Source organism: Helicoverpa zea, chromosome 2, assembly GCF_022581195.2.
Source record: "Helicoverpa zea isolate HzStark_Cry1AcR chromosome 2, ilHelZeax1.1, whole genome shotgun sequence".
Classification (NCBI taxonomy): Eukaryota; Metazoa; Arthropoda; class Insecta; order Lepidoptera; family Noctuidae; genus Helicoverpa; species Helicoverpa zea.
The window spans coordinates 4,695,364-4,712,345 of record NC_061453.1 but is presented as its reverse complement, the minus strand read 5'-3'; the positions used below and the strand labels follow the sequence as shown (position 1 = coordinate 4,712,345).

The window sequence follows — 16,982 nt, the reverse complement described above, 5'->3', positions numbered from 1 at the left end:
TGACTCAGCAGATGCATAATATGGCCGAGTTCGACCGATTTATGGTTTTGGGCACGAGCCTACATTTTTTATGACTAAAATAATCTTGCAGATAAATGTGGGCTAAAAGGTAAACCGGTGTGAGACGGTAGGCGTAACACCTGCTTTTAGGGGGGGCTTTGAAACAGGATAACGGTACTGTAGTATACATTGTGGTTGGAATATAAAGGGATGATGCAGGAAAGGTCTTATTCGAACCTTTAGTGGTTTAATTTTGGACTTGACATTCACAAATTTAAAAACTGTCGATGGCGAGCTGGATGCGAGAAGCCGAAAATAGATCTCAGTGGCGTGCACTTGGAGAGGCCTATGTCCAGCAGTGGACTGCGATAGGCTGATGATGATGATGATGATGATGATGGCAACATTTGGTTTTTCTGTGGTTATAATCGGGCAACAGTACTCTCTCCCTCAAATTCAGTACTAGTGTTACATTACGCTCTATTGTAGTAAGGAATCAGTACAAGATAGGCAAGGAATGTTACCTGTAGTAGCTGTTGTTTGAGCAACTTGTTATGCAGATGAAATAACAATAAAATAGCTTACATTAACGAAACGCTGATAAAATCCGAGTCGAATTACATTTAATTCATGTTCAAGTTGTACAAAGTGTTTGTGTACTACGTTTTGTCTTGCTTCTGTATTCTATGACAGCGTGGAAGCTCTCCTTAAATATGCGGCCGACATTCCAGTGTCTCTGTTTACCCGTCCTCGTCTAGCGGGCTTAAAATAATTACACAAGTGCGTTGGCGCAACCCACCCTTTAGAGGTCCTTGCCCCCAAGTTTACCTTCCACCTCAACTACCTGGTATTTTCTTTCTCGTAAGAGTAAAAGTGTTCCAAACTTTTAACAGGTTTCTCAAGTAGATTTTGTGAGTCGACGACTTGACTTTCACTTTCGATTTTATATCATATACCTAATATTATTATCGATCCGGTTTCCACAAACTTGTCTAAAGTCTATTGACGTATTTTGCATTAATTTCAAATCAATTCTGTCGAATGTGTTCATAATCTCGATTGTGCAACATTGTCTGTTTTTGTTTTATTGTGAATCATTTATTTGCTTTCTTTCATTGGCCCCAAATTAGCACCTTGAGGTATCCTCGGCCCATCTGCGCCATGTTGATTATTAGAGCACGTTCGAATCTAAACTGTGAATAGTAAATAAACGGCAGGCGGCGGAGGGCGAAGGCGTGCGCGCGCGCCGCGCTTGCTTGTCTTCGCGCCTCACTGAGTCGCCGCTTAGTTCAGTTCAGTGTGTTGCTATCTGTCAATGGAGACAGACACGCGGTATTCTGTTCTACTCTGTAATTACGTTGTTCTATGAAAGTCGGACGATTCCGTGTGTATGTGGAATAGGCCCATAGCCTAACCAGTCCGCGTGCGGATCCCAGTGTTGTGTTGTGTTTAAAGTTTCTCAATAAGATTGTGACGTGTACGTTTATTTCTGGGTAAATTCTATTTTTGTGGTGATGTTCTTCGAGTGATTAAACAGCATCGTTATTTATTGCACGGCTTCAGCTGTTTAATTAGCATTTATATTAGTATTCGCTATACGGGGAATTGCATAGACATTGAAGATAGTGACTATCAGCTACAGGATGATAAAAGTGATGAAGGTGTTAAGGCTGATGTAGAAGTTTATTCACGTCCTTCTCGTACAGAAACAGAGTCTAATACGTTATTCACTTCGTATGAAATATGAGACGTTGTGCCTTGCTATGAATCACGTATACGTATGGAAGCATAACAATTAATACGACCAAGGCTTCCTATTTCTTGCGTTGATCGCTGTTGTTCTAAAATTACTGTATTGTTAGGACTTCATTTGGAAAATGCAAATGTATCCCTTAGAAGCTAAATCCAAGAAAACACTGTACAGGACTTGACACCAATATAGATCAATTCTCTTCCATACTTGAACAAAACACATGTTTCACACTCACACACGTATGCACGCCAAACAAAATAAATATCTTTTTTTTTTAAGTATTCGATGATTAGCAAACAGTAGCGAGTGGGACAATGACGGCATTGTAGTGTGGCCGACATAATGAGCGAGATTAATAAGTCAGTTCACGAGTTCACCGCGCGTACGCCGCTCTACTTGCTCCAATCGCCATATCCGTCGCAAATCGACCGTTTCCTCCGACCATCTTCGCGTTGACTCGCTATTATAAACATGATTTATACCTGACCCATCATTAGTTAACATGTCAACGATTGTCGTTAGCGGATGCATTTTATTTGCTCCGACACTATTTATAACCGCTTCTATAAGAATGGAGACTTAACAGGTCCCACTTATAGGGTTTACCAATGTAATTCTTGTTTGTGTTATTCACGACGCGTCATACATGCTTCTAAATATAACTCCTGAAAATAAAATTCTTATCGCATACGGTTCTGACAGAAATCTCGGAGAAAGGTCAACATCGAAAACACTTGAGTTATCAACGGTTTCTTTATCTGGATTGTGACAAGGTTGTCGTTGATTATGACACACTTAAATAATGGCTATACTATTTCAGTGTGGCATTATGATTTAACCCGGTTCGCGTATTCGTGTTGATAATCTGGAAATGATTTAGGTGGCACACGCTATGTTGAGGCCAGTGCACGGAGCCCTGGCGTACTTTATCTTGGGAAAATCTCGGTTTCGTACGGAAAATATTGGCGTGGAGCCAGACCTCGTCCTCACACGCGTTTCCATTATTGTACCACCTCTGTGTTACGGTTACGTTAGGTTTGATTAACTGCACTATGCCAAACAGATTTCTAAGTTTAGAGCCCAATTTAACTCAAAATAGATTCTTTTATTTATCATTCTTGACATAATTAACGCCTAATTACTTGTATCTTGAAAAACGTTTTAAATATCATGACAACAGAATTTGAACCAAACTTTAATTTGATTTGAATGGAAATATTACTACAAATAAAGGTATTATATAATTTAATGTACTGGGTTGTTCCGGGTGGTCTGGCACCTTGAGACGACCTTCTTAACAATGGGGATTGGTAGCATTGTTTACACCAGGGAGCCCCCTTACCGAGGACCGATCGGCAAAAATAGCCACGTGCACTTGTTTTAATAATAATGGTTGCTACAAACCAATTTTATGTAATGAACGAAATAAGTGTGAAAGCAGAGGAACGCCAATTGTTTCTACATCAAATAAATACTCATGAAAGTTCAATGCTTGATTCCGCAATTTTCTCGCCGGCGACCAGATTCAAGTCGTCTATAGCTCCCACGCAGAACTTTCCACTTAGACAATAGGTCGTTGAAGATTTCACTGTTTTTGTCAACGCAGCAACTTAGTGCAATCCGGTGTTAATTAAAATCAGACGTAACAGCCTCTTCCTTGATTCAGGTTTTACATTTGTTTCACTAATTGTTTTATGTAAGCAAGCTCCCACATGTGCTTATGTTAGCTTTGTGTCGTTTTAAGTTTTTTCTTTTTCACGATCACGTCCGGATTCTTGCGTAAACGTAATCCTTTTGTGAGCGAAATATCGTTCGATATTCAGTTCCTCTATTTAACTGCAATTTGCATGACAGTGCTTATATTCTGTACCACTGTATGTTCAATGCTAATTGCATTACCGTGATTCCGGGTTATGTGATTGTGATACTCAGTTTATTCGTTTAGTTTTCGAGTGCAATGTTTTGAAATGGTTGTTGCAAATTGTTTATTAATAACTCGGTCAAATTAAATTTTCTGAAATCATTAGTGCCGTAATAATGTGCAATAAATAAAATGTAATCGTTGATATTCATTACGGCCCGCATTTTAATTTCGTAAAAAATAAATTCTCTTTCCAATTAAAACTTCGGTGAACTGACAAGGAATATTTCGTTAATCTTTACTTAATTAATAAATAATAATGCTAATTCACCAATTGGTTCCGTCATTATTTAAGCAGTGGTCAGGGTTAAGATTAGTGAGGAAATGCGGCATTATGCTGTTTTGCCGGTATTGTTGTACGAAAAAGGGTGTGTGCATTGTATTTTTAGTTAACGATGAGGCGTTCGCAGTAAAAAGTTACGACACTAAAAACTGAAACATCACACAGAACTCGACAGTCACGGGAATACGTGAATAGGTCCACGGCGCCACAAAGATGTGCTCCTTTGTTCGTCTGCCATTCATTAGCCGAATGTGGCATGGTCCCCATTCTTGAGGAGTGCGTTGAACTGTCATGTTTCCTGCGTGTCCGTATGTAACGTGTTTTACGGGTTGACGCGCGTTTCGGTACCTTCCGATGTTGCAATCGCTCACACTGAGATTCAACAAGCCGAGATAAGGAGATTATTGTTCGCTTTATACACTGTTCTTCATGTAACTCAGAAAGAATACATTAATTATGCGTTTCGACTAAAATTGATGGTTTAGTCAGTAGTGTTGAGAAATGTCAATAATGCGTATCTAATCCTTTATTGACACCGTGAACTCTGTGGCTTCGTCTAACCATGACTGTTGCGATGTAAAAAGAATAAAATGTAGGCAAATCATTTTTAGATGACAAACGTGAAATTACTCGTAATATTTATTTAGTTCCCATTGCGGATTGATGTAACGGTAATGTTCTTCATTGTTGACTGTTTTTAACCCCCGACGCAAAAACGACGGGGTGTTATAAGTTTGACGTGTCTGTGTGTGTGTGTGTGTGTGTGTATGTGGCATCGTAGCTCCCAAACGGATGATCCGATTGTAATGCGGTTTTTTTTGTTTAAAAGGAGTGTCATTCGGGAGTGTTCTTAGCTATGTTTGGTGGAAATCGGTTCAGGTCTTCAAGGTCATCAGCTCGTTTGTTAGGTGTGAGAGGAATGTTACACGCTCAGTTTACTTGCAAGCATGTGTGGGATCTGAAATTTGAAACACTAATGTCTTCTGGAACCACTGAGCTGGTCTGCTGTTAGGGCACGAAGGTAGGAGACGTAACCCTGAACTGCCTTTTAGTAAACCCATCGAGTTTGGGCTCGTTGAATTTGTCTTGACTAGTTCTCTTCAATTGACGAGAACCTGATACTGGAAATGGGATGTGGCGGATGAAACCCTGGAATGCCGGAATGAAACGGATAAACCGATTTATATCTTCGCTGAAAATCTAGAATTACCAAAGGTTTATGTTTCCTCAATCTGTGCAATTCTCCCAGAGCCAGTATGTTATGAGGATTGTTAAACAGCATCCTTTGGCCGAGATCGCATAGAGCGACCCCATCTTAAAATAAAAGAAATTAACTGAAAGAAGGAAAAATTAAGGAGCTCCTTCAAAAAGCATGAAATAAAATTAAATTATAAATTTAAAAAAACCCCCGACCCAAAAAAAGTACGCAATTAGTATGACAAAAGGTTAAAAACGCTGAACCCTATAAAAAGCAAAAAATAACTTTTAACACTACGTAAGTACCAACTAAAGCATGTCAGACTAAACTAAATTTTGACGTGTCGGGGGACCGCTTTTACCTTCAAAAATACTTACATAAATCAAATGATACCTAGCTAATTACAACATTCGTATAAAACAAAATTATATACACAGTTAACAGTAGTATATACTTAATTACTTCTAACGTTAGGCTAATAAATTAGAGCGGTCCCCCGACACGACAAAATTTAGTTTAGTCTGACATGCTTTGGTTGGTACTTACGTAGTGTTAAAAGTTATTTTTTGCTTTTTATAGGGTTTAGCGTTTTTAACCTTTTGTCATACTAATTGCGTACTTTTTTTGGGTCGGGGGTTTTTTTAAATTTATAATTTAATTTTTCGGCCAAAAGTTGTGACTTAGTTCAGCACTGAATTTATGTATAAATACCAATGCTGTTTATTTGCATGTAGACCACTCGATCAGTAGATCATTGAATCCTTACGATTACAGAGTCCTTCGATAACGAAAGATAAGAAAACGACGATGTGAAATAAACAGTGTTATCTAAAAAGGTGTGCAGTTTACACGGAACATTTAACGCCAAACGTCGACCAATTGCAAGAACTCTGATGACGGTACTGAAAAGTGACGTAATTCCCAATTAATCAGTGGAAGGTTATCTAAGTGTGTTAAGAAAAGTGCAAAAATACAGTGAATGAAATATAAAAAGCAGTTGTTTGCTTTAAACGAGGTGTACGTCATATCAAGTGCTGGTTTCGGGACATGAGTGACGATGAGTACAGAGAGGCGCCTCTCCCGGAGTTTCCACTCCTGCCTGAAGGGTTCCTCGACGGAGGAAGCGGCAGATGAAGAAGAAAGCTGCTATCACTCCCTCGGAGGGAGGCACTCTTTGAATAGAACACAGCCTCAAGTGTATGTTGAGGATTTGACCAACATATCCTTGGCGGATTTTGAAACTACACAGGATGAAAACAATGGTATGTAGCATTACGTATTTTCTGTTACCCTTTTATACAACTATGATAGGTTAGATAAAACTCCGAAGACTTTTAACAGTATTTTAAAATTGCACTTTAATTAACATTGTCATAATTAACGATCCCACTCCCACAGTATTATCTTAATGGAAGTCCCACTATTATTGTAATCAGTGACACATTTGTTAACTACACTCAATTATTTATCGATACTTAATTTATGCATCGAACTTAAACGTAAATTCGAGTTGTCGGCCATGTGAACATTACACAAACGAACAACATAGTGACACGTGTTTGACATTTTAGGGCAATTAACATGCATTTTATTCTGGTTATAAAACGTCGAATGCTAATGCAATATTGTTAACATTCCAATGTTTCGTGTTTTGAGTTAGGTCATCGTGATCTGACTTATTAATTTTATGAATGCAATCAAACATATGCTTTCGTCACTCTATTAACACATTATAATCAGTGACCTACATAGTTATCCAATTTCGTTTAAGTTTACTGCCTTCTTATACTGAACTGAAGGACAAGAAATCCCAGTTCTCAAGATATGAATATAATTTCAATGACCATACCTATAGTTCGGCCATTCAGAGAATGCGTTCCTGACACGTCGCGATTGAACTGACGACGTAACTTTGCAATGGCGTTGCAGTTACGATAAAAATATTTTTGCTGGTTGTTTACCGTTTTAACAATTGAGGAGCATTAAAACAACATTATTATATCAATAATCAATGAATGTTATCATTTTGTGCCAAACTGAGTGTCAAATAACTTGGTAAACAATATTTTTCTAAATCTATACTGCGCTATTACAAGGTTATGTCAGCGGTTTATATTTTGTAGTGCTGTGCTAAAAATAACAGGCAAGTATCGTAATCTGTTCTTATACAGTTATAATATAAAATAATACGTTTTGATTTTCTTTTTAAGAATTGGAAAATAATGGACTATAAGACTTAATTATAACGTTTATGAAATATAAAAATAAAACTATGACCAAACCGCATTTTTATACTTAGATTAAAAATGGTAACCCCAAATGGCGTTATGGGCCGCCATTTTGTGACGCTAAAACAGTCGTCCGTTGTCGTTTCGTGCGCATAGACCACGTTTTTCAAGTGTTTTCGATCTGTTTTTATTTGATTACCCGGCTTTTGTTAGACCGAGATATCAGGATTGATTCTGTTATTGATAATAATATAATTATACATGTAGGCGAAGATGATGATGAAGACACCACCTCCTCAAGCAAATCGGAGTCTGATTAATATTCTGTTCGCACATTCAATTCAATGTACTTGTAACAAAGAATAAATAAAACAATTTTATTATATGAATATTACCTTTTTTTGGTTTCCACTTAAATAACTAAAATATAAAACAAATGATTCCGCCAATTTAAAACGAAAATAATCTTAAAATAATGCGGCGGTTCATTTTGAAGGAACGGTAACGAACTCAGTGTTATGTTGTGCCCATCACTAGTCGTGACTAACTGATAGGTGTCAGGAACGCATTCTCTGAACGGCCGAAGTATAGCAAAAAGATATTTGTATGACAACTGGGACGTGCCTAATGTGTTCAGTGACCCACAAAGGGGTCTCGACATATAAAGATGGTGGTAGCATTTATTAATTAACGGACCTATCCGTCAGTGAAACCATATATTAATTCAGTCGACGATATTTTTATGAAGTGCCATCGGATTCATAATCACCGGTGTTTATGTTTCTTGTAGTTATAAATGGGAATGTGTATGGCTTTCTTCGAGAGATTTGTTATTAGAACTGTTCTATTTAGATTAACAAACAAATCATGGTGGTTTGTTTCTTTTATTTTAGTCGGAGCTCTCTCGCGGTCCGTTTTCAGGATGTGTCAGTTTTTATATTTTAATGGATTACATGTTATATTTATGTTTTGTGATGCTAGTGTTGGCATCAAAGTTTATACCTAATTGGGAAGTTTAATCTTGGTAAAAGAGCAACAAATTCGTCACATTTAGGCATTCATTTATTGCACACTGATGTATCTATATGTAGGTTTGAAAAATATTTCTGACCATTGAAGATTATTTTTAATGATCTTTAATTATCGATTATAATTAAAAGAGATGCCTAACAGGTCCAACTAGTTAATGTAAGCGCCGACACGCTTGCCAGTGTCAGTAGTGGCTTTTATTACTAATCTTGGTACCTTCAGAACATTGTAGATAATTGACGGCTTCTGACAGAATTCCTGAGTTACCATAGGATTATGTATGATAAAAATGTTAGAATATTGTGGTCTATAGATAATGTATGAATTGTATAAAAACATCTAGGTAGATACTATTTAAGAAAACTCTCTGAATATGTAAGCTAGCTTGTTCCAAACTGCATGCAAACAAATAATCATTTTCAAAGAAAATTAGCCAGATTTCCGTTTTTATTTTCACAATTTCATATCTTTGCTTGCATATTGCGAGATTACTTGTCTAAAACGAATACCTAGTTCTACCTGTTTCTTATCATGGACAAAGTCGCAGGCAAAACATGTCTTGTCCAAACAGGGAACTAAACTACATAGCATGATGGAGTATTTTTTTTTACTCGCTCATTAAAACCAGTATCTACAACCAAGTATAACCAACCGGTCCTTTTGAAGTATGTTGTAGTATTACATAAGCTTACAATCTGTTATTATGTAAATCATACGTCCTTTTTATGGTAATTTCTTTATAAGTGGCACCTCATATATGACTGCAGTATACTGCTATATGTCAGGCATATATGGTAGGAAATGCTGAAGGAAAGTAGGTTGACATTATCGCCCATCAATCGAAGACCAATGTGTTAGTGACAAATAGCTCTTGGAAATGGAGAGAGATCTGAAAGCTTCGTCCGCTTAGACTTTTCCTAAACGGGCTGGTGGCTTGCAATCTTATTAAAAAGGTATACAGAATTTTCCGTAGATCGGCTTTCACATACTCATTTTTAAGTATTGATAATAAGCCTACATACAGCCTTAGTCGATTTAAACGTATACGGTATTGTAAAGGCGTGAAAACAATAGATTCATTCATGGTCTAACTGCAGTCAGCACATCTTAACCTTGCTGAGGGATCGATAATCGCATTATCTGTTCGCGAGTACTTCGTAATGTTTTATCATAAAGATGTCATGGACATGATTATATAACAGTAGAAGAATTAGCATATAGCAGACCCACACAATTCATTTGCGTAGCTTTATATTATTTCCTCTGTAAAGCCAAGTATTCCCAGTAGAGCCCAACATGGCTAAGGCCTGCCCGGGCTGCAGGTTGTTCGGAAGAATTACCGCGGCCCTTGTATATAAAGGGTTTCAGAAGGAACATGATGGGTTTTAGTCAGTAAAAGTCAGACACTCGCTCATGCTGCTTACCCACAGCGGGAGTGGTTATTTGATGAATTCCCACAAAAAACGTCCAAGTATAGTTATTTCTACTAGGTATATAAAATAACGTAGCCAATACCCAGCATATGAGGAAGGTATTACACACATTTACAGCATATCACTGGCGAGTGATCTAACTGTTGGACTAACCGCTAACCACAGATTGTGAATGCTATAAGTAAAACCGTAGCCAACTTTATACGTGTGTAATTTAACTCTGAGGGGATAACATTGTTGATGTATGGCCTAAGAAATGCGCTTTAAAACATGTGTAAGTATGTCGAAGATGATAAAAAGTCTTTGAAGAAGAAGCTTGCTCACGAAGTTTGGTTGCAGCCTTAAAAGAGGTCAAGCTTAAAAAATATGACCTATTACATGCTATATGTAAATGACATGACACATAAATTGTGTTCTCATAGAAAATTTATAATTTTTATCTCGCTTGACGGCAAAGAATGACATTATTCGAAAGTGTTAACATAACAATTAGAGTTAGATACAACAAAGTGTATTATTATTTACTAAAAAACTCAAGGTGATAATATCATTGCTACGATCTTGACATTGATTTGAAGCTGTATTCGCGTGTTAACTATGACTCATTATAACACCGGATAGGTATATTGCGTCTGCCTTCAATTCTTACGTGGGCAGCCTGACGTATGTTCTTACTAGCAATTTAAGGAATCTCACTAGATTTTCAATGAACCTCCATAACAATAGAGGTCCAATTTCCGTGAAGAGTACACAGCTGATATGTTCATATCGTGTTTGTAGGAAATGGTGATACAACCATGTGGTCGTTGTTTTCCTTATTGTTTTATCTTATCTCATGTACTGCACGCCTTATGTACAGTTTTTCTCATTGTATTCGTAACAAGTGTGCTTTATCATTTATCTCTCCAGCTAACAATCAAGAATGTGATAAGAAATGCCTCTGTAAAACTATCTCGTTTAACCTTCACTGGACATCACTGATTTATCCTAACTAATATTATAAATGTGAAAGTAACTCTGTCTGTCTGTCTGTCTGTCTGTCTTTTCTTCACGCCTAAACTACTGAACCGATTTGTGTGAAATTTGGTACAGACATAGTTTGGAACTTGAGAAAGGACATAGGATAGTTTTTATTTCAAAAAAAAATTATAAAAATAAAAAATAAAATTTATTCCGGACATATAGCGCCATCTATTGGTCAAACCAAAAATATGCCGGAAGTCACTATATCATGCGAACGAAGTCGCGGGCAAAAGCTAGTTCGAAATAAGACTCAAATAATGTGGTTTTGAATGCATTACCGCGTTCGGTAACATCTTCTAATAGCAACCGGATCTATACAAACTTGTATTATTATACTTCGGCCGTTCAGAGAATGCGTTCCTGACACCTATCAGTTAGTCACGACTAGTGATGGGCACAACATAACACTGAGTTCGTTACCGTTCCTTCAAAATGAACCGCCGCATTATTTTAAGATTATTTTAGTTTTAAATTGGCGGAATCATTTGTTTTATATTTTAGTTATTTAAGTGGAAACCAAAAAAAGGTAATATTCATATAATAAAATTGTTTTATTTATTCTTTGTTACAAGTACATTGAATTGAATGTGCGAACAGAATATTAATCAGACTCCGATTTGCTTGAGGAGGTGGTGTCTTCATCATCATCTTCGCCTACATGTATAATTATATTATTATCAATAACAGAATCAATCCTGATATCTCGGTCTAACAAAAGCCGGGTAATCAAATAAAAACAGATCGAAAACACTTGAAAAACGTGGTCTATGCGCACGAAACGACAACGGACGACTGTTTTAGCGTCACAAAATGGCGGCCCATAACGCCATTTGGGGTTACCATTTTTAATCTAAGTATAAAAATGCGGTTTGGTCATAGTTTTATTTTTATATTTCATAAACGTTATAATTAAGTCTTATAGTCCATTATTTTCCAATTCTTAAAAAGAAAATCAAAACGTATTATTTTATATTATAACTGTATAAGAACAGATTACGATACTTGCCTGTTATTTTTAGCACAGCACTACAAAATATAAACCGCTGACATAACCTTGTAATAGCGCAGTATAGATTTAGAAAAATATTGTTTACCAAGTTATTTGACACTCAGTTTGGCACAAAATTATAACATTCATTGATTATTGATATAATAATGTTGTTTTAATGCTCCTCAATTGTTAAAACGGTAAACAACCAGCAAAAATATTTTTATCGTAACTGCAACGCCATTGCAAAGTTACGTCGTCAGTTCAATCGCGACGTGTCAGGAACGCATTCTCTGAATGGCCGAACTATAGTATTACAGAGATGTACGTAATAGTCCCCGATTACTTTAAAATATTCTAAGCACATATCACTAAAAAAGTTAGTTTAAGTTTAGATCACGAACATTTGTAATTGAATGAAGTTGTGCGCAGGCGCCGCACCTGTACCTGTGCTATGCGCGCACGCAAACGCCGCACATCCGCTTCCTGTGTTCCTGCCTTACAACCCTTGTCAGTGCCAGGCACGGCTTCCGCCCCAAATCATAATAATATCAAGGTTAAATAAACAATGAGTTCATATCAAAGGAGTAACTGATCTGTGAAGTTCATTTTAATTTATTCAGGATGCTTTTTAAAAGGGACGATTCTTTAACGAGTTTCACATCTCCCATGACGGTCTCTTAATGAATAAAAAATTGTCTCTATGTGTTTAAATTTATACAATCAAGCTAATTGTAACCTTTTACATTACAAGCAAGTAGTGGACTTGCAAGATACAATCAACATCGCACTACTTACATTAACACAAATGGGGCCAACCTTTTATCGTAGGAAGATCGTGTTCAATTCCCACCGAGTAATATTTCATCACATAAAAAGCGGCCCAGCTACTTGTCTGAATGAAGTCACGTAGAATCAAGATATTTCGTTAATTATTAGCATCCGCCGAGTGCGACGACATCGATATTGTCAATCCTGTATTATCTCCGACATCTTGACGCGGGGGCTGGTTTTTGTGAGCGACGTCCATTACTGACGGAAGCCGAGTGGGCTGGAACTCCGCCCGATGCCAACATACCGCAGTACACCAGGCGACCGACTACTTACGCGGGTTTAGAAGCCAGGAAATAGGTGCACGTGCTAATTGTCAGCACACACAGCTGTAGCACGAATGCCTCAGGTTTACTTTCTCAGAGGCTACATTCTTTATCTCATTACGGTGCATCACGATAAGGTTCGGCGTAGTGCCGCGTCTCGGCGGCGTGCGTTGTTCAATTATAAAGTAAATTGTGACAATTAAAATGTTCGTTTCGCTCAACCGCGTTCGTTCAGTTCAGACGCGCATGAGATCACTCGTGAGCTCATCAAATATCGCAATTATCATACTTATTGACGTTCATATGTTTCATTATCTTGACATCGAAGTTTTACACCTCTTTACTTTGCACCTTTATTTCATACACTACAGAATTCAAAGTAAAACTTTCAACGAGTTGTGCTTGATAGAGCAATAAACCTATTTACTTACATGTCAATAGTGCGAATTAACAGTAGTATTACACTATGCACCGGATTGAACTGTGTTAGCTCATTGTTCATTAGTACTGTAGTAACCTGCTTTCCTTACTTTTTTCTTTTATATTTCTTTGTAGTTGTTCTGTTTTGTCACAAGTAGGTATTAGTTAGATATGCATATCTTCATAAATGTGAGCAATTAGTGCAATTCTTTGTGTGATAATACTCACAGGATCGCCGACGGCCAGTATGTTTTGATTTGTCCCGTGCATTGCACTCTAGTCTTCTATTTATATAAGTTTCTTGGCAAGCCGCTAGTTTTTGATATGAGCAGCGTTTGTCAAACGTCATTCATAAATGAAATCATTTTTTAAAAATAATTTTATTTACCTACGTTTGCTTTGATGAATGAATTTAATATAAAGTTCAACTGAATATGTTTACACCTTTATTGATATATATTTCTTTGTTCTTAATATTGGAATATCTAAATATAAAAAGCTTCAAAATCTACATTTTTATATAAAATAGGGTAAGATGCACTTAACAACATTAATAACAAGTGCCGAGTATGTGCGTCCTTTAGACAATAAAATTGTTTTAATAGCACTGATTTAGCTAAAGTATGGTCAGCATTTTGCTTATTAAAATAGGGAATAATTAGTCAAGAGTAATTAGAATACTTTACGGAACAAGGACATTTCCTCATAAAATGATAAAGTTCAAATAAACACATTGTAAAATCATAGTTTCAAGGATAATTAAACTGTGAAATAATGATCATAATTGACCTGTTTGTTTGCGGTGTGAAACATTCGTAATTTTACGATTGCGTAGTAAAAAATAAACAATCTAGCGGAATGAGCCGAGCCGTACATAACCATGGCGGTCTACTGTTATCGCATGTGAAAAGTATGCCATACGCAGGAAATGATAGTTTCTATGTTAATTTTGCAATACCAGCCAACTGATATGTACCAACATTCATTTTAATCTACATTATAATTTTTCCTACTAACTGGACTGCATATAATTATAGCGCGGAGTAGTAAAGCAATAATTAATCATTTCCTTGTATTTTACTGTCTTTGATAAAATTAATGGTATTTTAATAACTGTATTTAATAAGATTGTTATTTAATTGTAAATGTTATTGTTTCAGGTAAGTTACAAAACATGGACGAGTAAACTACTAGTAGCGCCCTCTACGTTAAGGTGTTGTAACTCAAGTTCTGCTACTTGACGCCAGATGGCGGTAGCAACATTCATAACAATATGACATTATGCCATACGTTCAAGATTTGTTTGTGATTCTGGGTTGTTTTATCTGCCATTGAAGAGAATGAGAAAAAAATATAACATAATATTCTATGTTAAGGTAGAAGACATAAAGAATTATCTCCTAACTTTATCAAAATTTCAATGCAGAAATTCACCGAAACCAAATCCATGAGTATATTAAATAAGTACAGTAAGTGTAATCACTAGGGTATATTTACAGAAATATGTAGGTTTGTAACGTCTTTACCTTGATGTGTACTAAGAACAATACCACCAAGAACCAGTTTAGTAGGTTCATGACCGACGCGATCGCCTCTCGCATAATACCGAGGCTTGTCGTGATTTATTCATGTACTTGTGCCCTGCGGCGAATAAAAACTGGCCGAGAAAGGAACCGCGCTTTGTTAGGTACCAATTTTATTAGACCTACATGCTCTTTTATGAAAAGCTCATTACTTATATTTGAAAGCGGAAATAGAGGTCACCATTTACTGGTTAAAATCACTAGGCAGCACAATGTGTGCTTGTAGAATGCGGAAATGTATTGTAGGTAATATTTAAATAACAAGCCTTGAACGTGTTTTCTTTATTTTTGCGTCTTCTTTTGGAAAGGATTTTTTTCTTGTTTTTGTTGTTCTTTTGAACGAAGGTTACGCGTCTACGTCGTAGCCCGTAGTACTACGTACGTAGCGTCATTGTCCATTCAATAAACTTAAATTTTTCTTATCGTTTTTAGGTTTAAAATGAATTTAAAGTACGTAATTATGCTTCATTGTAAAGTTTCCCTATATCAATTTCTGAAGGGGCCGCTCTTGATTCTTAAAGGAGCTTTTGAATCCAACTTATTGTGTAACTTCTTTTTATCCAAAACATGGAAATATCGATAGATGCTTGGATACTGTACTTATTGAATTACCTATGTTGTTATGCCGTACCTAATAGATAATTCATCTTCTTGCGGATTTTTATTTTCACGTTCGTAATGACTTTCACGCTTTTCGGATTGATGCCTATTGCACATCGCTTGAAGAGTATTATTCTTTTATATATTTTATATTATGAAAATTATAAATGAAAAGTATAATATTGTGTAAGTTTTCTTATGTTACAAAATATTTTCCTACTAGGTCATAAATATTTTGTTACATTACAATGTACATAACAATCTAGGTATGCTAAAAATTGAATCAAAATAAAACCTCGTGCATTCGTGCATTCATAACTGAAGTTTGAATAGAGCAAGACTGTCATTTTATTCACTCCGCTGAATCAGTGAGTAAGGTTGGTAGTGCACACTCCCGAAGACGCCCGAAGTGCGCCGGAGATTGCCGAAGGCTTCAAACATGGCGGCGGAGGTGCGCTTTACGCTTGTCAACAAAGTTATTCGACTTGACTGCCTGACCGGTCGCGCGCTTTCGTGTTCCGTTCTAACCGCGAATTTATAAAGTGCATTTAGTGTCAAAAAAGTGTAAAAGTGAATTAAACAAGTTATTTTTGTTCGATATTTGTGTTTATTGGTTTATCTTGTATTTCGTTTAGTTAAAAAGTGGTATGTAAACGTGTTTAGTGGAATGTTGGAGTATTGAGGGCCATAGAACACCGTATCGTATGATGGAAATATTTTTTGTTGATAATTAATTTTCAGACTGGTACATAAAAAAATAATAAATAGTTTGATAACACTTCTTTAGTCATAAACATTTAGGATATACCATACATATTTGGTAGGGATAGATTCAATTTGAATCCTAAGAAGGCTCGGACTAGACTAGAAAATGTATAGTATGATCTAATCGATTGTTTATTATATTATCGTAGTTGCATAGTCCCTATAGCGACTTTCACCCAAACATAGCGTTGAGCCGGTCGTAGAAGCTAACTTATTAGCATACTGGTACCGGTAGCAATACATTCCCCCTTACTAATGTCCTGCACACTGTATGTTCCGGGACGACACTGTTTTGTAATTATATATTCCACCCCAAAGCCTTGCCTCGCACGTGCTTCACTTGTTGCATAAAAACCGTCCCTCACGCTTCTTTGTGCATTGTCACAAACACAATAGGACATATTTCTTAAAATAATGTGACGGGTTCCACAAACATCTCTGCAAAAAACACTTTTTTTGTTATATTTTTTTGATGTGAAACTTTCATTCAAATTGGGAGACATGTCGGTTCACATGATAACACGATAGTTGTTATCATTTAATTTTCTAAATAGAAATTATGATAACATTCATAATTCAATAGATCACACATCGATTACTGTCACATATCTCACACATGTCACATCAATATGAGTAAATAGAGGAAACATTCATTTTGCCG

General features: G+C 36.5%; 1 protein-coding gene across 11 annotated transcripts in view; it reads left to right on the top strand.

Annotated features, from left to right (window-relative positions):
• Positions 1 to 16,982, top strand: part of LOC124643349 (ras GTPase-activating protein raskol) — a 164,034-nt gene that overhangs the window by 111,619 nt on the left and 35,433 nt on the right. For 3 of the 11 annotated variants that reach the window (XM_047182382.1, XM_047182365.1, XM_047182388.1), the window contains exon 2: positions 5,930 to 6,417. The exons of 5 other annotated variants lie outside the window; for them this stretch is intronic. In XM_047182382.1, coding sequence (XP_047038338.1) covers positions 6,213 to 6,417 — 205 coding nt within the window. In that variant the 5' untranslated portion in view covers positions 5,930 to 6,212. Of the gene's footprint in view, positions 1 to 1,280; positions 1,494 to 5,929; positions 6,418 to 16,053; positions 16,202 to 16,982 lie in introns of those variants that run through there. 3 more of the 11 variants (XM_047182373.1, XM_047182357.1, XM_047182337.1) reach the window with 3 other exon arrangements.